Source organism: Equus quagga, chromosome 14 (assembly GCF_021613505.1).
Source record: "Equus quagga isolate Etosha38 chromosome 14, UCLA_HA_Equagga_1.0, whole genome shotgun sequence".
Taxonomy (NCBI): Eukaryota; Metazoa; Chordata; class Mammalia; order Perissodactyla; family Equidae; genus Equus; species Equus quagga.
The window spans coordinates 57,341,133-57,367,756 of NC_060280.1; the positions used below are offsets into that span (position 1 = coordinate 57,341,133).

The 26,624-nt window shown below is 35.1% G+C and overlaps 1 protein-coding gene across 3 annotated transcripts in view; it reads left to right on the plus strand.

Moving 5' to 3' along the window:
• ATM (ATM serine/threonine kinase) overlaps positions 1-26,624 on the plus strand; it is a 116,023-nt gene that overhangs the window by 43,218 nt on the left and 46,181 nt on the right. For all 3 annotated transcript variants that reach the window (XM_046686306.1, XM_046686304.1, XM_046686305.1), the window contains exons 27-39: positions 289-535; positions 3,356-3,471; positions 4,439-4,565; positions 5,041-5,240; positions 10,798-10,972; positions 11,531-11,695; positions 12,494-12,626; positions 14,422-14,517; positions 17,070-17,241; positions 20,032-20,173; positions 21,224-21,400; positions 23,108-23,285; positions 26,042-26,129. In XM_046686306.1, the coding sequence (XP_046542262.1) occupies positions 289-535; positions 3,356-3,471; positions 4,439-4,565; positions 5,041-5,240; positions 10,798-10,972; positions 11,531-11,695; positions 12,494-12,626; positions 14,422-14,517; positions 17,070-17,241; positions 20,032-20,173; positions 21,224-21,400; positions 23,108-23,285; positions 26,042-26,129 (2,016 nt within the window). The remainder of the gene's footprint in view (positions 1-288; positions 536-3,355; positions 3,472-4,438; positions 4,566-5,040; positions 5,241-10,797; positions 10,973-11,530; positions 11,696-12,493; positions 12,627-14,421; positions 14,518-17,069; positions 17,242-20,031; positions 20,174-21,223; positions 21,401-23,107; positions 23,286-26,041; positions 26,130-26,624) is intronic.

Genomic DNA, 26,624 nt, shown 5'->3' on the forward strand with positions numbered 1-26,624 from the left:
TTGCATAAAGTGATTATGCAGAAGAAATAAATATAAATTCAATTCCCATGGTTTTCTGATCACAGAATTAGACTGGTATATTCTGTTATCTCTAATTTTTTAGTGTGACTATTTAGAATTTACTTAACTTCATTTCTCCATTTATAAAATTGTGTAAAGTGCTCAGTGATCTAGATGAAGTTATACTCTAATGCTTATTAAAGCATTTTATTATTTTAAGAACTATATTATAAAATTTTACTTTGAAAAATTATGTTTAACGTATTGTTTAAATTTTTATACTTTTAGATCTTGTTACAAAGTTTTGATTCCACATCTGGTGATTAGAAGTGATTTTGATGAGGTGAAGTCCATTGCTAATCAGATTCAAGAGGATTGGAAAAGTCTTCTAACAGACTGCTTTCCAAAGATTCTTGTAAATATTCTTCCTTACTTTGCCTATGAGGATACTGGAGACAGTGGATTGGCACAGCAAAGAGAGACTGCTACCAAAGTCTATGATATGCTTAAAGATGAAAATGTATTAGGAAAACAGGTATTGCTTCAGCTGTTACCTACTTTTTATTCCTTAATTGATCTGAGATGTGACTTTAAAATTTTAAAGTTATTCATTATTTATGCAGTTAAATTTAGTATATGGTAATCACTATTTAGCATAGACAATCCATGAATTTTTTTTTGTTGTTATACAGTGTTCTCGCCTTTTGATTGACTTTTTTTTTTTTTAAAGATTTTATTTTTTCCTTTTTTCTCCCCAAAGCCCCCCAGTACATAGTTGTATATTTCTCGTTGTGGGTTCTTCTAGTTGTGGTATGTGGGACGCTGCCTCAGCGTGGTCTGACGAGCAGTGCCATGTCCGCGCCCAGGATTCGAACCAACGAAACACTGGGCCGCCCGCAGCGGAGCGCACGAACTTAACCACTCGGCCACGGGGCCAGCCCCAACCTTTTGACTGACTTTTAAATGAAATGTTTAAAATCAGAAATTTTAAAAAAACCCCTCAACTTTGGAATAATTTTATTGCTTTTTCCTTTTTAAAATTTATTTTAATTGGCAGTAAAACATGAATGCAAGCTGGTTGTTAAATTCAAACGATACTCAACAATGTATAGAAAATCTTCCGTACTTTCCTCTTCAATCTCATCAAGCCCTTCACTTTTCAAGGAAAAGTACAATCCCAAGTTCCCATACCCTGCTTTCTTTTTTCCATGACACTGATTACCTTCTAACATATGATATAATTGACTTATGAATTATGTTCATTGTCTTTTATCAGTCTTCTCCACTATAAGTACGGTGAGAGTAGGATTTTTTTCTTTTCTTTTTGCTGATGTATCCCAGCCACCTAGTATATATTGATTACTCATTATTTGATAAAAGATGGAGCCAAGTAAAAATGGATCTAACTCCTGTTTGTTTTATAGTAATTTATATATATTCAAAATTATTTGAAGCGACTTATATTAAAACACATGTATATAAACTTTTTAAGGTCAGAGAGGGTTGGTCACTCCAATTTTTAAAAAATTTTTTAAATGTAAGTAGGGGATGACTAACCAAGCTTGGTTAACATTAGAATTACAATTGGATAAACTTCAAGAGACTCTTTTTTTGTTGCCCAGTCATCTATATTGAACCAAGAAATGGAACAGCAAGTCTCTAGTTGCTTAGATAGACCATTGCCAGTCAGCGCTTGTTGTAGGTCTTCCGTCTGGAGGCAAATGGTGAACAGAGGAGCTCCTTTCCCAGAAGGCAGTTGGAACGGAATGTTGGCACTCTAAAGGCTGTGGAATTTATGAGAGAGACACTGCCTCTACCCTCCCACCCAAACTCCCAGCTTAGACTTCTGAGCAAGCCTTGTCTTACTGTTCTTTTTTTCTGTATTCAAACCAAAAGATAACAATTTTCAGAGTCAAAGTAAGTCTAGATGGGAAAAGTGATTACATTAAATCCTCATTAAAACACCAGTCTCCAGAATCGAAAGAGGCTAAAATTAAATAATGATTTCTTAGTTTGTTGGTTAAAGACATAAATTAATTTCTTATTAGTTTCTATTTCATTCAGCATTAAGTTGTCATTATAAGTTAATTTTTTTCCTCTAATATGTGCTTTCTCTGAATCAATCTTCTAAAGTTTTTTTTCTATTGATAAGTGTTAGTACAACTTTTATCAGTCTTTGAGTCTTCTAAAACTGTCAGTTGCTGAATGCCTAAAATATTTACAATTATAAGATTGTTTAGCTATACCTAGACATCTGAACAGTTTATATGTACCTTAGCTAAACTTTACAGATCTGGTTATTAGAGAATCATGTGAAACTAGCGAAGATAGTCATCATCTTATGTGCAAGGAAATTCATTAATTTTTCCTCTGATATTAATCAAGTTTGACTAATTTGTCCTTTATCTCAGATATACTTTGAAATGAGGCTGGATTTTTTAAAAGGCTGAAACCTTGGAAATAATGACTTGGATAACTGATGTATAAGCCTGAGGGAAAGGCTAGGATCTTTCCATTACGTTTCTTTCTTGTCACATTCCAAAATATTTTCATTGTTAGAAAGTGTTTCCAAACCTCCCTCTGCATTAAGTAAATCAGCCATTTGCCTTTTAGTTTAGAACCCTGTAATTTCTTATTTGGAGAGCTAATAAATCCACCTTTAAAACTTCATGGTTCTCATTCATGTGGTTGTGATATAATGTAGCAGATGCATTCCTTATATTTAGAGAATTTATGTCCTTTGTGAGGCTATCTGTAGCAGGAAGTGGATTGATGAGGAGTCTGCTCCTGTTGGGGAGGATGTTAGTCTACTGTAAATGACAGGAGATGTGGGCTTCAGCTAGCTTAGCTATTTGGGATATCAGCCAAGTAGAAACCTGGGGGGAAATCATTCTGGGAGCAAAGATGATTATTGCTAGTCAGTGGAAATTCTTACTAGTAAAGTTTTATAAGTCAAATAGAGTTGCCAAATAAGTCAAGAGTAAAATGCAGATTGAGGAGCAATATATATCAGTGGGGGACTGGGTTGGCAGGGAATTTATTAGTTTGAGGAATTTCATGCTAGACCTGAAGCCTTAGTCAATTAAAATTATTCTTTAAAATTAAAGAGTCAGATTAAGGGAGTCTTATTTAGTCTGATTTCCCGACCTCCCTCTCAGTCTGCAGGTTGTCTGCATAGCAGGAAAATAGTGAAGTGAGCTGTATGTCTTGCAGGTCTTAGATCTTTGGTCATCTATTTCCTTCTATAGTCACTGAATAATTTTGGAAATGAGGCAGTAACATTAGCCCCTGGAGCTGTCTTAAAGATCACAAACATAAAAAGTTAAATATATATTGTAATTTTGTACCTTTGCAGATTGATCATTTATTCAGGAGTAATTTACCAGAGATTGTGGTGGAGTTATTGATGACCTTACATGAACCAGCAACTTCTGGTACCAGCCAAAGCACTGACCTCTGTGACTTTTCAGGGTATGGGTATTTTATACTTACAGCATTAGCTACATTTCAGAAGTTCTTTGGCAGATTTATTGGTTGACCTTCAAATGTCTATTTCAGTTTTAGGCATGTACTCTGCTTTTAAATTGTTTCTTTAAAAATAACTACCTTGGAATTGAAGAAATTATCTATCTGCTTCTACTGTAGCCTCTCCATAGTAATTACTCTTTCTAGCTGACCACCTTGTTTGCAAATCCAATGACCTTTCTCTTCTCAATCTTTCTGTAGTATTTGAGCATTGTGCTATTTGTTGTCTCTTGCAATTTTCTTCTTCTTGACACATTATTCCTTGTTCTCTTCTCTTTACCTGTGACTTGCCTTTCTAAATCACGTTTTCTTTATCATGCTCGTTAGCTATCAGAATCTTACTGTACTAGAATTTAATTTGGATATGAAACCCACTTAGTTGTATATGAATGTTAGTTGTTTTCCCAGTTTAATTGTAAACTACCTGAAAGCACTTTTTACTATTTTTATCTGCCCTACAATGCTAGGCATATAAAATAGTAATAATATCTACCAAAGTGCTTTTACATTACCATTTCATTTGATGTGAATAGGTTTGATTGCTATGTCTTAAAATATTATTGCATTCACAGTACTAGCATAGAGCTGTAATTCAGACCTGAAGTGAAGTGATACTGAGGCTCATTTGTGGAATTGCCATTAGCTTCATAAAAGATTTCTTAAGCACATCATTTAAAATTGATTAAGTCATAGAGGGTAAAGATATTTAAATATTCTGATTGATCCATATGGACTGATATGTCATTTGTGATTTTATTAGAAGTCTAGTTTTTTAGTAGAAAAGTAATTTTAAAATTTGGGATTATTGTAATCTAAATTTTCCTTTTGGAAGTTCACTAGTCTATCAACAAAATCTTTTTTCTTGATAAATTTGTTCTGAAAATGATGACTGCATTTTTCCTATAACTCTTAGGGATTTGGATCCTGCTCCTAATCCACCTCATTTTCCATCACATGTGATTAAAGCAACATTTGCCTATATCAGCAGTTGCCATAAAACCAAGCTTAAAAGCATTGTAGAAATTCTTTCCAAAAGCCCTGTAAGTATACATTATTGGTATAATAACTGGAGAATTCCTTCTTTTTCAGCTAGAAAATCTGTGTAAGTACATCTTAAAGAGAAAAAAGTAAACAAATGGAAAATTCATCTGAATAAATTAAGAAGAAGCACTCATTTATCAGTTGATATCTTGGTATTTTACTTGTCAGTGTTAATTGAAATATGTTACTATGAGGTCTGAATTTTGTGATACCTTAGTCAAATATTGGCTCAGGGAATATATATATATTTGAAGAATATGCTATTTAGTTATAGTTTACTCTCTGAAAACTAAATAAATTCATAATAGTTTTTTAAGTTTAAGATAGTAATTTTCTTAATGTAATATTTGCATTCGATATCAAACCCAAAACTAAATTCTGTAATTTAGTTATTTTGAATGTAAAATGTGTATGTATTATAACTGAGTATATGTGATTAGACAAGTTTTTACTAAATGTATATCTATTTTCTAGGATTCCTATCAGAAAATTCTTCTAGCCATATGTGTGCAAGCAGCTGAGACAAATAATATTTATAAAAAGCACAGAATTCTTAAAATATATCACCTGTTTGTTAGCTTATTACTGAAAGATATAAAAAGTGGCTTAGGAGGAGCTTGGGCCTTTGTTCTTCGAGATGTTATTTATACTTTGATTCACTATATCAACAAAAGGTAAATATTGTATTTAGACCAATATATAAGTAGTTTTTCTACCCTATCTTAATTGGAAATGTATATGCTTCTAAGAGCTGGAAGCCAGAGTATTGTTTTCTGAATTTTGCTTTTTGATATATGTGATATCTACCTATTATTTTTTGAAAATTGCGTTACTACTTCTCCAGCTCTAGAAATTTTAAGTACTTCAGCATTTAATGTCTTCAACATTTTAAAATAAATATTCTAATTTTAGGTGGCCTGAAATATATAAATTACTATATTAGTTTTGTTCACCAATTCCAGTGTGGGGGAAGGGAACTGTTCCCCACATGCATCCAGGAAATTCTCTAGACACTAGCTGGTGTCCTACAATTCAACTCAATTCTGACAGTCTACCCAGAGGTGATGTAGATCCCACAGGTGAAAGACTCACTCTTAGAAGACTGCCCCCCAACTTCGAATACCAGTCACAAGCCCGGGTTATCACCTGTACTTCCGACAACTGGAGATTGATCCCCTTTCTTGGGTTTGAGTAATTTGCTAGAACGGCTCACAGAACTCAAGAAACCCATTTATTCGCTAGATTACTGCTTTATTATAAAAGGGTATAACTCAAGAACAGCTAGATGGGGGCTGGCCCTGTGGCCGAGTGGTTAAGTTCTTGCACTCCGCTTCGGCGGCCCAGGGTTTTGCCGATTTGGATTCTGGGTGCGGACATGGCACCGATCATCAGGCCATGCTGAGGCAGTGTCCCACATGCCACAACTAGAACGACCCACAACTGAAATATACAACTATGTACTGGGGGGACTTGGGGAGAAAAGGCAGAAAAAAGAAAAGAATATTGGCAACAGTTGTTAGCTCAGGTGCCAATCTTTAAAAAAAAAGAACAGCTAGATGGAAGATTTGAACATAGCATATGGCAAGGTATGGGGAAAGGGCACAGAACTTCCATGCCCTCTCCCGGTGCTCCACTCTCCCCACATTTGCACATGTTCACCAACCCGGAAGCTCCAGGAATCCTGTCCTTTTGGTTTTCATAGAGGCCTCATTACATAGGCATGATTGGTGAAATCACTGGCCATTGGTGATTGATTCAACCTCCCAACCCTCTCCCTTTCCCAGAGGTCCAAGAGGTTGCAACTCTCTAATCACAGGGTTGGTTCTCCTGGCAACCAGACCCCATTTGTAGGTGCTTTCCCAAAGTCACTACATTAACATAACAAAAGACACCTTGATTTCTCTCATCTAAGGGAATTCCAAGAGTTTTAGGAGCTCTGTGCCAGAAATGGGAGATGAAGACTAAATATGTTTCTTGTTATAAATCACAGTATCACAGTTGCTATAGATTTTGGGTTGTATATTCAATCTAGCATCTCTGTTCTTCTCCATTGATTCTAGTGATATTTCTATTATTTCTTTTCTTATTACTTGATAACATTATTGTCAAATAAATATAAGTTCTTCAAAGAACATGAATATTTTCGTTTTGTCTTCTGATATTTTTCTTTTTGGCTTTAATATAATTTTTATTTTTATTTAAATTATGTATAGTCATTCAGTCTTTCATTCATTAATCTTTTTTTTATTATGGTAAAATATATAACGTGAAATTTATCATTTTAACCATTTTCAATGCCCAATTCAGTGACATTAATTACATTCACAGTGTTGTGCAACCATAACCCCTGTCTACTTTTAAAACTTTATTACCTCAAACAGTACCTTTGTATGTATTAAGTAATAACTTCACATTCCCCCTTCCCACCAGCCCCTGATAACCTCTAATCTACTTCTTGTCTCTATAACTTTGCCTATTCCACATATTTTATGTAAGTAGAATCATAAAATATTTGTCCTTTTCTATCTGGCTATTTCACTTAGAGTAATGTCTGCAAGTTTCATCCAGCACGTGTCAGAGCTTCCTTCCTTTTTATGGCTAATGTTCATTCCATTGTATATACATATACCACATTTCGTGTATCCATTCCTCTGTTGATGAACACTTGAGTTGTTTCCACCTTTTGGCTCTTGTGGATAATACTGCAATGCACGTTGGTGTACGGGTATCTGAGTGTCCATTTTCAGTTCTTTTGGGTATATACACTGAAGAGTGACATTGGTGGGTCATATAATAATTCTATATTTAGCTCTTTGAGGAACCTCCAGACCGTTTTCCACAGCAGCTGCACTATTTTACCTTCCCCCTGCAATTCACAAGAGTCCCAATTTCTCCACATTCTTACCTACACTTCTTACTTTCCTTTTTTTTTTTTTATAGCCATCGTAGTGGGTGTAAAGTGGTATCACACTGTGGTTTTGATTTTGCATTTCCCTAATGACTAATGATGTTGGACATCTTTTCATGTGCTTATTGACCATTTGTGTATCTTCTTTGGAGAAATGTCTGTTCAGGTCCTTTGCCAATTTTTTTTTTATTGGGTTCTTTTTGTTGTTGACTTGTAGGAGTTTTTTTTTATATTCTGGGTATTGAATTCTTAATGTAAGAGTTGCAAATATATTCTGGATATCGAACTTTCAATTATAATTTGCAAATAATTTCTCCTATCCTGTAAATTTTCTTTTCACTTTGCTAGTAATGTCTTTTGATACACAAAAATTTTAATTTTGATGAAGTCTGATTTATCTGTTTGTTTCTTTTGTTCCTCATACTTTTGGTGTAATATTTAAGAATCCATTGACCAAATCCAAGGTCATGAAGATTTACCCCTATGTTTTATTCTAAGAGTTTTATGGCTTTACTCTTATATTTAGATCATTATCCATTTTAATTTTTATATGTGTTATGAGGTAGGGTTCAACTTCATTCTTTTGCATGTAGAAGTCTAGTTGTTCTAGCACCATTTGTTAAAGATACTATTCTTTCCTCTTTGAATGTACTTGGCACCCTTGTCGAAAATCAGTTAGCCATTGATGTATGGGTTTATTTCTGAATTCTCAATTCTATTCCATTGGTCTATCCTTATGCCAGTTACCATGCTGTGTAGATTACTGTAGTTTTATAGTAAATTTTGAAATTAGGAAGTGTGAGTCCTCCACTTTTGTTGTTCTTTTTCAAGATCATTTTGACTATTTGGGGCCCCTTGCCATTCCATATGAATTTGATGACCAACTTTTCCATTTATGCAAAAAGGCTATTGGAATTTTTGATTGAGATTGCATTGAATATGTGATAATTTAGATAGTAGTGACATCTCAGCAATTTGTTTTCCAGTCCATGAATACAGGCTGTCTTTCCATTCATTTGGACTTCTTTAATTTCTTTCATCCATGCTTTATAGTTTTCAGTGTACAAATCTTTTACGTCCTTGGTTAAATTTATTCCTAGGTATTTAATTCGTTTAGATGCTATTGTAGATGAGATTACTTTCTTAATTTCTCTTTCAGATTGTCATTGCTGGAGTATAGAAACACAGTTGATTTTTGTGTGTTGATCTTATGACCTGCAGCTTTGCTAAATTTGTTTGTTACCACTAGCAGATTTCTTGTGGATTCTTTGGGAGTTTCTATATATATATAATTATGTCATCCATGAATGTAGTTTTACTTCTTCCTTTCTGATTTGGATGCCTTTTATTTCTTTTTCTTGTCTAATTGCTCTAACTAAAAGTTGAGTACGGTGTTGAATAGCAGAAGTAAAAGTGGATATCCTTGTCTTACTCCTGATCTTAGTAGGAAAGCTTTCAGTCTTTCAATATTGATTATGTTGTTAGCTGTGGATTTTTCATAAACTACCTTTATTATGTTTAGGAAGTTCCTGTCTATTCATAGTTTTCTGAGCATTTTTATCATGAAAAGTGTGGATTTTGTCAAATACCTTTTCTGTGCCTTTTGAGGTGATCCTGTAGTATTTTCCCTCATTCTATTAATGTGGTGTGTTACATGGATTGATTTTCTTATATTGACCTACTCTTGCATTCCTGGGATAAATCTTACTTGCTCATGGTGTATAACCTTTTAATATGCTGTTAGATTTGGTTTACTAGTATTTTGTTGAGGAGTTTTGTGTCTGTAGTCATAAGGGGTATTGGATATTATAATTTTTCTTTGGTGTCTTTATCTGGATTCGGTATCAGAAATGCTGGCCTCATCGAATGACTTAGGAAGTGTTCCCTCCTATTCTGTTTTTTGGAAGAGTTTGAGAAAAATTGGTGTTAATTATTCTTAAGTGTTTTGTAGTAGTCTTTTTTTTTTTTAAGATTGACCCTAAGCTATCCGTTGCCAATCTTCCTTTTTTTTTCTCTTCCCAAAGCCCCAATATGTAATTGTATATCATAGTTGTAAGTCCTTCTAGTTCTTCTATGTGAGATGCTGCCACAGCATGGCTTGATGAGCAATGTGTAGGTCTGTGCCCAGGATCTGAACTGGCGAACTCTAGGCTGCCAAACCCTAGGCTGCCAAAGCAGAGCGCGTGAACTTAACCACTACGCCACCAGGCCAGCCCCTAATAGTCCATTTTTTTCATAAGTTTACTCAACTGTTTTTGCAGACAGTATATTCCTTACCATGTGTGGTCATTGAAGACTGTTCCTTAACTTGGGTTCAGGTAGCAATTTGACACAGATTTCCTTGAATGCAGGAGCCAGAGAGAGAGAGAGAGAGAGAGGGAATCTTTCCTAGTCTTTGCAGATCGGCTCTGTGAAGGACTCTCCAGTGCTTAGCCAGGCTTTCACTGAGCTTAGGGATCAGCCCAAAGTGAAAACTTACAGTTTTCTCAGGTATTTTTTGAGCAGGCATCCTACCCTGGGCATGAGCACAGCTTTCTAAAGTCCCCAAATATGTGGGTGATATTGAATGTTCTGATTTCCCCAGGAAACTCTCTTTCTCCCCAACGTTTCATTCTAGGCTTTAACCAGTCTGTTGTGTGTCTCAACAATAATCTTGTGCCCCAGGCAGCTGTGGGTTGTTGATCAGTCATACAGTGTTTCCTGGCAATGCTCACAGCTTTTTCAGCCTGGGGGAGATCCAATTAGGCAAAACAAGCTGAGCACCTTATATCAGTCCTTCAGGTAGCTCCCAGACAGGTGTAGAACAAACATACGCAGTAATTTGTGAATAAGGTCTGCTCTGCTCCCTCTGGATCCAGGGAGCAGGATCCCACATTGGGAATGGGGACTGCAGTTTTCATGACTGCTGCCAAGCTGGGAATGGGGACTGCAGTTTTCATGACTACTGCCAAGCTGGGGATTGGGTGGGGCTAGTGCAAGTAAAATTACCACAAAGCTTTTCTACAATTTTTAAGTTGCCTTTTTCTTGATTCAGCATTTGTTTGATTGCTGTAAATCTTTGACTGTTTTACAGAGTTATAACAAAGTTCTGACAGTTCCGCTTGTTTTTCAACGTTTCTGTCAGGAGGGAAGCTTGGAGCTGCCTAGTCTGTCATTTGCTGATGTCACTTTTCTTTTTGTCTTTTAAACCACTAAGAAATTAGATATGAAAGCGACTTTTATGTCAAACCATGTCAGAATTAGAGCTGCTGAATAAAAATGACTTTTGAATGAGCTTATATCAAAGGAGTTTCCTAAAACTTACTGTTTTTTTCCTCTGTTAGGCCTTCTCGTTTCAGGGATGTGTCATTACGCAGCTTCTCTCTTTGCTGTGACCTGTTAAGCCAGGTTTGCCACACAGCAGTAACTTACTGTAAGGATGCTTTAGAAAGTCACCTCCATGTTATTGTTGGTACACTCATACCCCTTGTGGACGATCAGATGGAGGTTCAGAAGCAGGTAATTTCCCAAATTATCTTCAAAATGGTATTTGAAATATATTGATAAAGTATTCTTGGAAGGAGCTGAGTGTTTTATGTTTACTTGGTGTAATTAGTAATTTTAGTGAAAATATTCATTGAAAACTGGTTGGAAAAACATTCTCAACAAATTAATCTTTGTAATCATTTAATAACAGAGCACCTAGTAATTTTGATCTAATAAATAACATAATAGTTTCTCTCTCTTACGCTGAAGTGTAGAGGTAGTCAAAACGAGGGATGGCAGTTGACACCACCATGATGGGGTGTGAGATATTGCTTATATAAAATGTTTCAGTAATACTGGCACTTTTTATACCTCAGTGCCCATCCTGTAGCAGCACCTTACATATTTTTTGAATTATTTGAAAGCACAGAAACAGTAATAGCTAGGTACCTTAGAAGTAATTAGAACATTTTATCTGAACTAGGTTAGTAGAGTTTTTATCATTTATTACAGTGCATTTGGTTGTTTTACTTTAAAATATAATTAAACCATTTCTCCCCTTTTGATTTTTTCTTTTTAAATTGTGTTTAGGTATTGGACTTGTTGAAATACTTAGTGATAGATAACAAGGATAATGAAAACCTCTATATGACAATTAAACTTTTAGATCCTTTTCCTGACCATGTTGTCTTTAAGGATTTGCGTATTACTCAGCAGAAAATCAAATACAGTGGAGGACCTTTTTCACTCTTGGAGGTAATCATTATTCCACTATCTTACTATTTTGTATTAGGATAGACAGTAGTGCTTTTTGAAAAGGTCTAATGCTCTAAAAATAAAAAGTTGGATCTTTTTTTAAAATTGTGATTTAAAAAAACATGAGATTTACTCTCTCAACAAATAAAAAATTGAATGTTAATATATCCTCTTGCATTGCAGCAAAAGTATGAGTATCAAAATTTCTTGGTAGGAAGCTAAATTTAAATATTGAAGAAATGTGATATAAAATTGCTTAGTTTTCATATGTAAAAGATCCAGTAATATCTCAGAATTACACTGTGATCCGTTGAGGGACAATTTAATGTTTGAATTAGAGATGATGTTTAACTTTTCAAAGAGTTTTTCAAGTTTTAATCCTTTCTAACCTTTATAAACTTTGAAATTATGTTCAGGTAATATTTTCCTTTATAAATCCTGTAATTTTAAAATCATAGTCTACATTTAACTGTATATCAACATGAAAATAAATATATTAAGATGTAAAACTAGAGTTACAGTACTAAATAAATAGTAATTTAAGCTTTTCCCTTTAAGTGAACAAACTATAGCAATCTTAAAATCTAACTGTGTTATGAGAGAATCTATTAGAATTTAAACAATTAAAACATAGGATTTGAAATGGAAGAATTTATTTCTGCCTTGTTTGGTAGTAATAGTGATATGAGTCAGTATCTGTAAAAGGCACTTTTTAATGTTTCTTTTAAGTTTTATCTCACAGACTTAACCAAAATATATCAAAAGCAAGTTACATTTTTAACTAATTTTCTCTTTTAGGAAATTAACCATTTTCTCTCAGTAAGTAAGTATGATGCACTTCCGTTGACAAGGCTTGAAGGATTGAAGGATCTTCGGAGACAGCTGGAACAACATAAAGATCAGATGATGGATCTTATGAGAGCGTCCCAGGGTACTAATTTTAATGACGTGGGTTATTTGTACCTATTTCTTTTTGAAAGAATGTTTTATAAATTCTTGCTCTTGGTTTAATTGCCACAGACTTAGTTTAGACTCTTATTTCTCATCTAACCATAAAAGACTTCCTAAATGGTCTCTCCCTCACCTTGAACTTCTTTTTCATCCATCCTCTACACCTCTGCCAGAATAATTTCTCTAAACCCAAACATGATTGTGTTATTCTACTGCTTAAAAAACGTTAAAACTTCCTACTGCCTAAAAGAAAGATTTTAATTCCTTAAAGCCAGGCATACCAGATAATCTGTTTCTGCCTACTGCTCTAACTTATTTAAATAAAAGAAATGTGTCTCGTGTTAAGCCTCTTAGCCATGTATATGCATATGTGTATGTGTATTGTGTATGTATATGTGTGTGTCTATGTGTTTGCTTTTAAAGATTGGCCACTGAGCTAACAACTATTGCCAATCTTCCTTTTTTTTCTGCTTTTTCTCCACAAATCCCCCCAGTATATAGTTGCATATTTTTTTTTAGTTATGGGTCCTTGTAGTTGTGGCATGTGGGACGCTGCCTCAACATGGCCTGATGAACAGTACCATGTCTGTGCCCAGGATCTGAACCGGTGAAACCCCAGGCTGCTGAAGCAGAGTGCGAAAACTTAACCACTTGGCCACAGGACTGGCCCCAGTGTGTGTGTTTTTTATATACAGATACATGTATATGCATATGTGTTTCTAGCTTTTTTTTTACTTAAGAAAATGTGCACTTTTTTGGCTTGAGGAAGATTAGCCCTAAGCTAACATCTGTGCCGATGTTCCTCTATTTTGTGTGTGGGATGCCTCCACAGCATGACTGATGAGTGGAGTAGGTCCGCACCTGGGATCCGAACCTGTGATCCCGGGCCACTCAAGCAGAGCGCACGGGACTTTAACCCCTGGGCCACAGGGCCAGCCCCAAAACATCTATTTTTATGTTAATTTGAGTTTAGGTTACTATAGTATTGCATTTGGGGGAAACTTTTTCTCCTTATGTTTTGATTATCATCTTGTGCCCATTAGTTTCATATTTCTGTTGTGTTATTTTTATTTTCAGTACTTTTTAAAACTAATTTTGGTTTTGACTGGCTGAGCTCAGAGATTCTACTGCATTTGTTCTGAGATGTGTGTTTGTATGTATAAAGTAGGAACTCCTCTATCTCTTGTTCTTATGTCTGTGTATTTTATTGGTCTAGATCTGCCTTGTCTGGTACAGCCACTAGCTGTATGTTGCTATATGTAAATTTAAATGTGTTAAACTTTAAAATTCAGTTTCTTTGTTATACTAGCACATGTCAAGTTCTCAGTAGTAACATGTGGCTAGTGACTTTCATTAGACAGCACAGATTATAGAACATTTGCGTCATTGCAGAAAGTTCTATTGGACAGTGCTGGTCTAAACTAAGTGCTAGAGGTTGAAAATCTAACCATGCTCCCAAGGTCCCTTCCAGCTTACTGTTGAATGAGTCTTGTGTTTCTGTTTGTGGTTTTGCTGAGGTATTGACTTCTGTGAACAACTTGTTAAAACATTTTTCTCTCTGTCTGCCGAAAGTTGCTGATCACTTCTTGGTGGTTCTCTTTCTTAAGGAAGTTCAAATACATTCACTTCATATTTTTTGAGCTACTCATGATTTAAAACCTTTTTAAAAAACTTTAGAAAAGTTTTCTAATCAGATAATTTAACATATAAGCATATCATAAAGAAAAGTGTTGTCTCCATGATGGTTTAGCTAACTTTTTCAAAATTGCTCCTAGATAACCCACAAGGTGGCATAATGGTGAAGTTGGTTGTCGGCTTGTTGCAGTTATCCAAGATGGCAATAAACCACACTGGCGAAAGGGAAGTTTTAGGTAAACTATTTGGCTGAATGAATGTGAGTTTTTATGTTTGAGTGGTCATCTTTGTAGTATTTTCAAAATCAGTAAAGGTTTGTCATTTGAGATAGTGAGTAAATGTGAGATGCTAGCTAAGTTGTATTTCTATTTAGTTCTAGTATCCCAAAGTAGCCCTCCTTTCATAGACATTCATTTAAGTGAAAAGTTAGTGATTTACACATACGCATAACTTAATTTGAAAATGCCTTGTAAATATTTAGGAAAGTCAGAAATACTTATTTGTAGCATTAAGTTGCAGATAAATTGACTTCTGGTACCTTTTATAAATATATTTTAAGCGATTCCTACTTAAGATCTTTATCATGTAACAAAAATAAGAATTGAAGACTTGGTGGGCTAGATTAAACTCAAATGTTAAAACCACATTGAGGGGCCAGCCCGGTGGTGCAGCGATTAAGTGCGCACGTTCCGCATCGGCAGCCCAGGGTTCGCTGGTTTGGATCCCGGGTGCGGACATGGCACCGCTTGGCACACCATGCTGTGGTAGGCGTCCCACACATAAACTAGAGGAAGATGGGCATGGATGTTAGCTCAGGGCCAGTCTTCCTCAACAAAAAGAGGAGGATTGGCAGATGTTAGCTCAGGGCTAATCTTCCTCAAAAAAACAAAAAAAACCCACATTGAAGTCCTTTCCTATCACCATTTGGGGGATAACCTAACGTAAATAGATTTGTTAACCACAGGGTGGAAGAATCATATTGTTAAAGTCAGCTTGAAGTTGTCATGACAGCATTGCTTCAAATAAGAAAAACGGGAGGAATAAGAATTGCTTCACAGATTCCACTATCTTTCAGTGGACTGTTTGTTAACTTCTCACTGGGAGCCTAGTATCCAGGGTACTTCTTTTCTTGTAAATTCTTTATTGAAATATATCTTGCATACAGAAAAGTATACAGAGCATAAGAATATAACCTGAAGAATTTTCACAAACAGAGTACACCTGTGCATCTAGCACCCAGACCAAGAAGCAAAACCTTACCAGCACCCCAGAAGTTTCCCTTGACCAAGAAGTATACCCCTTTGTCCACTGCTTCTGGGGGCAAAACTGATATGTTGCAGGAGCCCTTAAGTGGCTTTCCTGTGTAGCATAAAATTTTAGTGGTGTGTACCCACTGCTAATACCATACTTAATGGTGAAAGAAAGCTTTCTTCCTCAGATCAGGAATGAGACAAGGTTGCCCACTATCACCACTGCTCTTTAACATTATACTGGAAGTTCTAGCCAGAGTAATAGAACAAGAAAAATAAATATAAAGCATCCAGAATGGAAAGGAGGAAGCAAAACTATCTCTAGTCACAGATGATGCTACTCTATATAGAAAATTCTAGAGAATCTACAAGAAAGCTATTATAGAGCTAATAAATGCATTCAGCAAAGTTGCAGGATACAAGATCAACACATAAAATTCAGTTGTTTCTATACACCAGCAATGAACAATCTGAAAAGGAAATTCCATTCTAGTCACAATAACATTTAAGAGAATTAAATACCTGGGGAGAAATTTAATCAAGGAGGTGAAGGACTTGTACAGTCAGCCCTCCATATCCACGGGTTCTGCATGTGCAGATTCAACCAACCACAGATCAAAAGGCCTGCGATGGTTACGTCTATACTAAACATGTACAGACTTTTTTTTCTTGTCATTATTTCCTAAACAATATAGTATAACAACTATTTACATAGCATTTAGATTATATTAGGTATTATAAGTAATCTAGAGATGATTTAAAGTATACGAGAGGGTGTGTGCAGGTTATATGCAAATACTGTGCCATTTTATATACATGAGCATCCATGGATTTTGGTGTCCCCAGGGTTGGTGGGAGGAGTCCTGGAACCAATCCCCTGCGGATACCAAGGGATGAGTGTACACATTCTGTTTGTTAAAAGTGAGTCACTTAAAAAAAAAAGTCACTAAGTACAGCCCACACTCAAGGAGAAGGGAAATTAGAATTAGGCTCCACCTTTTGGAAGAAGGACTACCAAAGAATTTGTGAACGTATTTTAATAAATTACACCATGAATGGGAAAGAGGATGAGGGAGTCCTCTGGCATGCTGAAAACATTTAGTCTTCATCTGGGTGGTGATAACACAGGTGGAAAGAAAATGTCCATGTGTGTGTGATTTTTCACTGGTGTGTGTAAGATGTCTGGACTTTATGTAATTATATCTCAAAAAATTATTAACAGTTTAGAAGTCTGTTGATACTCCCATACAGTGGCTATGTTTAGACTTTCATCCTTAATATCTACATTCTTAATATCTACATTCTGTTACTAGTTAATCTATCTCCTGAATATGATTTTATAGGGGAAAATGTCTGTTGCCTACATGTATGATATGTAAAGGAAATGATACAGTAATTTGCAGCTTCTTCAGTCTATTCAGAATCTTTGAGAACCTGAAGAATGACAAAACAGCATTATATTTTTGAAATTAGAAGTTTTCTGTTTTAGGTATGCTCTTTTAGCTGTAACTCTACTGAAATGGAATTTCTCTATGTAGAGGCTGTTGGAAGCTGCTTGGGAGAACTGGGTCCTATAGATTTCTCTACCATAGCTGTACAGCATAGTAAAGATACATCTTATACCAAGGCCCTCGAGTTATTTGAAGATAAAGAACTTCAGTGGACCTTCATAATGTTGACCTACCTGAATGATACACTGGTAGAAGATTGGTGAGTATTTAATGATACTTTCTATCAGATAGCACGCACTTAGTCTGACTTTCAAGGAGAATGATACTTCACGTAAATTAACATTTACAGTAACTACAGCTTTCACCTTTAAGTTGCCATACTTTTCTTAAATCTCAAGTACTTTAATGAAAACTGTTGTATTTTTATTAATTCACATAATCACTGAAACCTGGCTGTGTTCCTGGCACTTGATTCAATGATGAAAATGCTAGACAAGGGCTGTGTTAAATTCTAGTGAGAGTAGACTAGGCTAAGAAAATGACCAGGTGGTTCTACACAGAACAGTAAGATAGGGGAATGTAAAGGGGGTGTTTTGGGCACTTGTCAGAATCAGAGGTGCCACTCTCCTCTCAGCTAGACCATTTTGGTCCTTTTAAAATAAGTCATAGAGGGGCCGGCCTGGTGGCGCAGTGGTTAAGTTCACCCATTAATCGGAGTTTGCCGGTTCAGATCCCGGGTGTGGACATGGCACTGCTTGGCACACCATGCTGTGGTAGGCGTCCCATGTATAAAGTAGGGGAAGATGGGCACAGATATTAGCTCAGGGCCAGGCTTCCTCAGCAAAAAGAGGAAGACTGGCAGTAGTTAGCTCAGGGCTAATCTTCCTTGAAAAAGAAAAAAAGAAAGTAAGTCATAGAGGAGAAATTTCATAACTCCAAAAGTCTTAAGCTAATCAGACAGGGTTTTCTTTTGCCCACCTATTCTCTATGCAAAACAAAGTCATAACAGATATCATGATTTCGGGTTTCTGGTTATGAGATTACTTTTGCTTCCCCCCCCCCCCCCCCCCAATTTATCTATCTGTCCATTTATTTTTGGTATATTTGAGCACTCATCACCACTATTTTGGGAGAGTGGGTTCAAAGGATTTTTGCCCACAGCTAGGTATCTTTTAAGGTAAACAGGTGTTTTGTGTCTGTTTTCCTGCAAACCCCTCCTCTCTTCTCTTGGGGAATAAACGATTGGTAATAATGTCTACCTGCTATGTTTTCATTGTTGATTTAATGGACGTGTATCTTTCTTTTGTTGTTATTGTTACAATGAAAAGGCTGTCATGGTTTATTTCCCAACATTTTATTATAAAAATTTTCAAACATAAAGTTGGAAGAATTTTACAGTAAACACCCATATACTCACCACCTAGATTCTACCATTAATATTTTACTACTATCCTTGCTTTATCACATCTAGCCATCCTTTCCATCTCATTTTTTAAATGTATTTCAAAGTATATCTGGCACAGTTTTTGAAGAGATTTTCCACAGAAAACTTGCAAACATTAAATGTTTCATTTGTTACACAGTAATTTGCAATTGGTTTTTCTGAAAAAGGTACACAGAGATATTAGTGTGGCTTAAACTTAAGAACGATAGGAAACAGGTACAATTTTTTCCCCTATCGTTATTGCAAGAGGAAAAAAATCCTTGCATGTTTACGAGGCCTCAGGTCTACAAAGGGGCTGTTGACCAAGGAATTCCTGGAATAGCTGGTCATGGAAGGCTGAGGAAGTATCATATAGCTGATCTGAGTGATCAGGATCAGCTGTAAGATGGTTAAGGATAATGCATTCGAGACACAGATTAGCTAGAATGGAAATAAGCTGGTGTTTTTGAGGAAAAGAAAGAAGCCTGGTTTGAAGGAAGATGGTATGAAATGAAATTAGGAAGGTAGGACTAATTCTGATTAAGAAATTTGGATTTTATTTGAAATATATACGGAAGCCATGGAGCTTTAAGTAAAGTAGTGTCATGATGCAGCTTACATTTTTACTCTGGCTTTTATATGCCAAGTGGATTGTGATGGGCAAAAGTGGAAACAGGAAGCACAACTGTGAAACTGTTACAGTAATCCAGAGGAGAAATGATGGTGACTTGGATTGGTGTGGCAGTAATGGAAGTGAGATGAAACATAGGTGGAACCAGGATATTGTTTTACCGTAGAACCAAGACTTGCTGATGAATTGGATATGGAGAAGTAAGGGAAAGAGAGAGGAATAAAGGATGAATCCAGGGTTGAAGTTTATGCCCCTGTGTCTTAAATTGAGAAACCTAAAAGGAATTAAGCATTTGCTTGATAGCTCATCACCATTTACAGTGTCAGGCATTGTGGTATTTTTGGTAAGCTGTCATATTTTCAGTACTCTTGTTTTGCAGCTTTCCTTTTCCTGATTTTTTGCCAAAGAAAAAGACCTTCAATTTTTTGTTAAAGATTTTAGATGCCTTCTTAACGATTCTCAACTAGGTTCTTGTCAGAATGAGTGCATACTTACTGTTTATTTAAAATTATTGTTCTGGACAATAATTTTATCATTTGGCAGGAAATGCTGTTCAGCCTTACCCCAAATTATTTGTCTCTCTCAGAGACGATACTATCAAAATATTATTTTCTCAGATGAATTTGTATTCTGTTATCTCATTACTGATTTTTGTTCGTCATTGTTACTTCCAAGTATTTCTTTTATGAATACTTTTAATTTATAGTAGTCATAATAAAAACTTTATTTTTCCGAATGAAGGGAACTGCTCTTGCAGTGATTAGTAATTCCAGTTTACTGAAGGAATATTAAAAATCCTTTGAAAATTTTGGGTTTGATGTTATAGAATTTTATAGGTATAAAATTTCCTAGTAAATATAAACATTTTCTGTTAAATAGATTTCTTTCCTAATATAAATTTTAGATTTTAATTTTTTCATTGGATGTTGCTTAACTTTCATCAGGATTAACAGTTGATAGATTTTATAGGCATTTGAATTATATGTGTTTTTCAGTGTCAAAGTGCGATCAGCTGCTGTTACCTGTTTGAAAAACATTTTAGCCACAAAGACTGGACATAGTTTCTGGGAGATTTATAAGAAGACAACTGACCCCATGCTGATCTATCTACACCCTTTTAGAACATCGAGAAAAAAGGTCTCTCAAATAATAAATGTTTATTGAATACCCACAATATCTAGAACAGTTCTCTTTGCTGTGGATGATATATATCAAATTGTTTAAATAGTATTATGCCAACATTTAACCTTTCTTAGAAATAATTCTAACTGTACTTCTTGAATTCAAAGAGTTTATATTTTTAATTATGGCAGTGTGGAAAAGCTGAGGTAGATAGCCTGAAGAAATGATGGTTGATTTGGCCGATAGGAGTTCTTAATGACAGGCCTTTTTTATTAGGTGTAGAAAAACCCTTACCTCAATCTCATGAAAGCCATTGACCCTGGGTGTGGTTTATAGGTATTGTGATCAAAAAGCAAGTGTTTATTTCCATAGCAAGTTAAAGTATCAACAACCCCCTAGTGAAATATAAGACTTCAATATGACCTATAGATTTATCCGTTTTTCCATGTTGATATCATAGCAAGGTTCCACTGAAAGTACTCTATGAAGGATATTTAGGAACTCTTGCTTCTCCTTTAGCATAAGCATTGCTCTTTAATGTTTTCTTTTCATAAAGCAACTGAGAAATACGCAGTTGAGTTTTCACCAATGTAATTTCAGGGCATATACCCATCATTGAAGTTGTGCTTTTAATGTATCATAAATATAATTTTGGTATTAGTGAAGTTACTGGTAATATAAACTTAATAAAACTAGTATTATAACCTGTAAAACGCTATAGTTTTCAAGTTTTAAAATTTCGTTTCATCCTGAAATCAATTCTGGGTGGTAGAATTGGACTGGGTTTGTAGATGAGGCAGAGAGTTTGTGATTCATGTAATATACCACTAGTGGGCTGAGAGGAGCGCTCAAGCTTCCTCCTGTCTAGACCAGTAATTTGTTACCATACCACTCTGGTATAGACATAAATGTATTTTAATTTTAAAAGGTAACCTTTGCCTCCCGATTTAGTTTTATCTAGTCTTATTTGGAAACAGATTTGTTTACAGCTCGGTATTTGTTTTGCATAGGAAAAGAAAAATGTATTTCTAATTACTTTATTTACATTCTTTGATCACTTTCTAGTTTTTAGAAGTACCCAGAATTGACAAAGAAAACCCTTTAGAAGGCCTGGATGATACAAGCCTGTGGATTCCTCAAAGTAAAAATCATGACATTTGGATAAAGACACTGACTTGTGCTGTTTTGGATAGTGGAGGCACAAAAAGTGAAATTCTTCAGTTATTGAAGCCAATGTGTGAAGTAAGAAGATTAATTAGTCTGACTTAATTCCTTTCTGCCTTTGCTTTTTTCATTTGATCTTTCTCTTAATAGTTTTATTTGCTTGTCCCATTCCGTTTGGCTTCTGTGTACATGTTTATGGCCTATATATCTAAAAAGGGTGCTGATACTGCACATCTTTTTCATGCAACATCAGCTATACTCGGCTGTTGGGAATCCATCATACAGGTCATCTTTATTTAGCCATAACGGGATGCAGTAGGTTTCAGATGTGGGGTAGCTACATACTGGATGAGTTCTAAGGGATGCCTTGAATAATTTGTTACTAATAATAGTTATAATACTGATGATTGTAAATTATTTATGTTAACTGAATGCTTTAAAACTGTTTTTGTTTACTTCTTCTAATGAGGTCATTGTCATTTACTTTCCCTGATATGCTTTCTTGAGTGAGAAAGAGAGGGAGGGTAGCAGTTAGCATTGCTTTTTCATTTTTGAAGTTACAGTACTATTTATTTCAATAGAGAGTGAAGGTACCTACCAAATCAAACAAAAAGTTCATATGCTTTTATCAAATACGTCATCCAAAACAGCACAACGCATGATGCTCTAAGACTTTAAAAGCTAACGCAGTTTATAGTGCTGTCAAGCATGATTCAGTGGAAACGTGAAAACAAAATATCTCACTAGGTCAAACATCTACCAATATCAAATAACTGGTCAACAAGTGAGTATTTTGTAAAGTGTCCTCACTGAAAAATTAGAAAGCAGCCCTGTTTCTATGGAAAAAGTATTGATAGCGAATAAATCATCACACTGTCTGCAATACTACATTGTGCTTGTACCAGGTTAGCAGAGTGGTACCCTGGGCACACACATGGCTCATTTCTCATTAGTGAACAAACCTAAGATTTTTGTAAAGTTCTCACTTTGGGCCAGAAGGTAAAATATTCCAAATATGCATATGTATACCTCCCAGTACCTAGTTCCTTAAATTCTCTATTTCCAAGAGCTTTTGGTTTGTCTTTAGTTTAAAAAGAGAAAAGGGTGCAATTGGTAATCTACAATCTATCTTATGTGTGTGTTATGTGATGAATATATGAAGACGGTATCCTGGCAAAAATAAGGTTGACTACTGTTTTAATGTACCACTGTTAAAGCACTTTTCTACACTTTGGAGTATACCACAAATAAGTACCCAAATTTTATACCCAGAAATTGGAGTTTATTAAAAAAATATTTTCACATAACTGTTATAGTGTTTAATGTGACAGTGAAGAGTATTGCTCTTCACTGAGTGTAGAAAGTGCAAAAATCAAATTTTCAGCTTTTCCTTTAAACTTTGATCCCAGTTTTCCCTTATATCAAACTAAAAAACTGTTAGTTATTATTAACACTTTTCAACTATGAAATTTTATTTAGAGTAGTGACATCATCATTTCATTTATAAACAGTATCCTATTTCATTATATGCAAATAGCCTAGACTGGAAATAAACAATAGTGTAATTAACACATATGTTTGATACAGATATTCTAGGTTAGTTTGATTTTTTTTTTAACACTACGTGGCAGCCATGTTTTTTGTTTGTTTTTTTAGCAGTACATTGGGTTCATGACAGATTCATCCATCATTTATTTTAAAGTTTACTATATCAGTAACAGAATGAAAAACTTAAGTACAATATATTAATTCAAACTGTTGACTAGATCTGTTTGTATATTCTAGGTGAAAACTGACTTTTGTCAGACTGTGCTTCCATACTTGATTCATGATATTTTACTCCAAGATACAAATGAATCATGGAGAAATCTGCTTTCTACACACATTCAGGGATTTTTTACTAACTGTTTCAGACATTCTTCACAAACAAGTCGATCCACGACCCCTGCAAATTTGGATTCAGGTATTCCATTAACTTTCTAGCATTTATATTGTTAACTTCTGAGTTCTCGAGAAAGATAAATTTGTTTGAATCACTTCAAGGAGCTTTATAGGCTTAATTCCGTAACCTCTAAACACCTATTTACTCATCTATAGAATGGAGGTAAGTGTTGTAGCAAGTTTTCAATGAGATAATGTATGTAAAGCACCTAATGTATTATGCACAAGTTGTCCCTCAGTAAATTTTGACTATTAATAGTGAAGCAACTAATTGACTAATTGAGCATTCGGTATATGTCAACCACTATTCTTGGCACTGGCAAAATGGATGTGAACAAGATACACCTTACATTCTAGCAATGGAAAAAGCAGACAAATAAATACAGCCAAATATTATTATAAGGTACTGTGTTGGAGATAGGATGGAATTTTCATGGTAGAGCTCTGACCCACTCCTTTTTTTTTTTTTTTTTTTTGGTGAGGAAGATTGGCCCTGAGCTAACATCTGTGCCAGTCTTCCTCTATCTTATGTGGGATGCCACCACAGTGTGGCTTGATGAGCAGTGCTGGGTCTGCATCCAGGATCCGAACCTGCAAACCCCAGGCCACCGAAGCAGAGTGCGAAAACTTAACCTCTAGGCTACCAGGCTGGCCCCCTGGTTAACAGCAGCCTTTTTAATTACAAAATATATTTATTGTGGAAAATATAGAAGAATTAGCATAAATTTAAAAATTAAATTACCCATAACCCTATGATCTAGGATAACTGCAGTTAACATTTGGTGTATATCTTTCCAGTTTTTTAAAACAAAAACTGGATTATACTTTATTTACTCTTATAACCCTCTTTTCTTCTGTGCTTTAAGAAGTATTTCCCCTGTCAAGAGCTTATAGCAGGAGAAATTCCACCAGGAATTGGGGGCACATAATACATATATGCATAGTTGAGGGCTCATTTGGATTAATTTTTCAAATCTAGATTTAAAAAAGAAAAAAATGTACAGATCTGTAATTTTAACTTATTGTCTTTAATATATATTATTCATGTATTTTATGTGAAATCATGAAATTAAGTACAAATTGACTTACTGTACTTTGACTGTTAAATTTCTAAGAAAAGTATTGATTTAATGTGATATTTTGCCACAACTATAAATTGCTCTTTTTAACTTTAACTGTGGTTCCAAGCATCTTGGCATAGGTCATGATACTCGATTCTCCCAATTGTTTCTTTTACTTTTACTACTACAACCTTTATTTGACATGACTGTGATGTCATTTAGATTTCACTTTGCTCTGTTTTATGTGGTTCTTTTCTATGGCTAACAACAATCACACATCTACTATTTGAAATAATATAATTGTAGACATGGATATGGATGGCCATCCTGTGGTCCTACTAGATTATAAGTTGGTCATGCAGATACTCCAGAATATACTTAAATGAATTTTCTTTAGAACATTGAAATGAAATTCCTAGAATAAAAATTCTCATAGAGACTTTGCAGACTATTTAGACTGTATTTCCTGTTCTTAATTTGGGAAATATAAGTATAAATGATTCACAGTTACCAGTAAGCATTTAAGCTTTAAATATTATGTAATTTAAAGTAGTTTAAAAACAATTTTATTACCTACCAAGTTTAATATAGTCACTGCGTATGATAAGCTGACAATTTGTGTTCACGAACATACAAAGACTTTTTTCACGTTTATCATTTGTATATATTTATTTATGCTACAACCATTCAAAGGTAAAAGCAGCCAGTTCTAAATTATGTCTGTGTAATGCCAATATTTTTATTGCCTTAAGTGAAAATGTAAACTTCACATGTAAAATTCTGTTATTGAAAGGAAAGTAAGTATAGATTTCTATCAAATTCGATGGTTTCTCTTTTCTGATGTCTGTAACTCTCACTGCCTTCACTTGAATGTCCCATGTGCATCTCAAACTCAGCTGTCCAAAGGTAAACTTATCTTCATCCCCTTCCCTTGGCCTGCTTCTCTTATGCGTGCCTCTTCACTGAATGGCGTTCAATAGCCCAAGCCAGAAACTTCTTTCTCATGTCTCATCCAATTATCAAATCTTGCCAATTCTCTGTTATAAATAACAATCCGTCTATTTCTTTCTGTCCCTAGCATGCATCCTTACTGCTTTCCAGCTCTGTGGTTCGATACAATTGAAATTCTTTCAGTAAATTCTCCAAGTTCTTTCTTGTTCCAGCCATCTCAGATAGTGCTCCTATTGCCTAGAGCACTATCCTTTCCTTTTCTCCTGACAGTTACTCTGCTTTCAGATGGCACTTTTTCTGTGAAACTTTTCTCATTCAGATTAGGTTCCTTTCCATATGCCTCTACAGTTTTCTAAACTTTCACTGTCATAGCACTTAGCACGCTGTGTTAAGAGTCTGTCGGGCCGGTCAGTGAGTTCTGTGTGGTCAGAAAGAGTCTGTCTTATTCATGGTTGTATACTGAGCACCTAGCACATAAAAGATCCCAGATAAATATTTATTGAGGCAATGAATTAGTCCCATTCAGAAATAAAACATAAGTTACAATTAAATTCTCAGCTTTATTAAGCATAATTTCTTTTAAAGGAGAAGGAAAAGTCATTGATTTCCATTTATCAGTTCATATTTATTAAGAGTCAATTTTGTGCTAGATACTGCCAACCAGAACCTTATATTGTAGAGGGAGACAGACATACAAACAGAAGGAAGAAAGTGCTTAAGCAAGTCTACCTGAGACTGAGAGGAGATATCTTTGTTTGTTTGTCAGAGTCAGAGCACATTTTCCGAGGCTGTTTGGATAAAAAATCACAAAGAACAATGCTTGCTATTGTGGACTACATGAGGAGACAAAAGAGGTAATACAATGAATATTGCTTCTTGAGTTTGGGGATTTAGAAGTGTAACTTTTTACTGCTGGCTGAATTTTAACATGATTATTTTAGGTGAGGCTGCTGCAAGGTACTATATTTAATTTGTGTGATGCTTATATCTCCTTGTAATAATCCATATTCAAGGTGGCACTTTGGTTAAATCCGTATCAGGAACTCTGAATTCTAGTCCCAACTGTACTAGTTACAGAGTTATCTTTGCTAAATCATGCAACCTTTTGGGGCTTTAGTTTATTTCATCTACAAAGTGATTGGAAAGGAGTAAGTGATTTTCCAGGCTACTTTTAGTTGCATTACCCCTCTTTTAACTTTTCTGTTTACTTTTAGCTCATAGAAGAAATTAGAGTTATGGAAAAGTCTCCTTTACGTTATAAGATATGTTTCTTTACTATGTACCATGGTCCTCAAAATCTGTGATTCTATTTAGCAATACTGCGCTGTGGCTGTGCTAGTTTTCTTGAT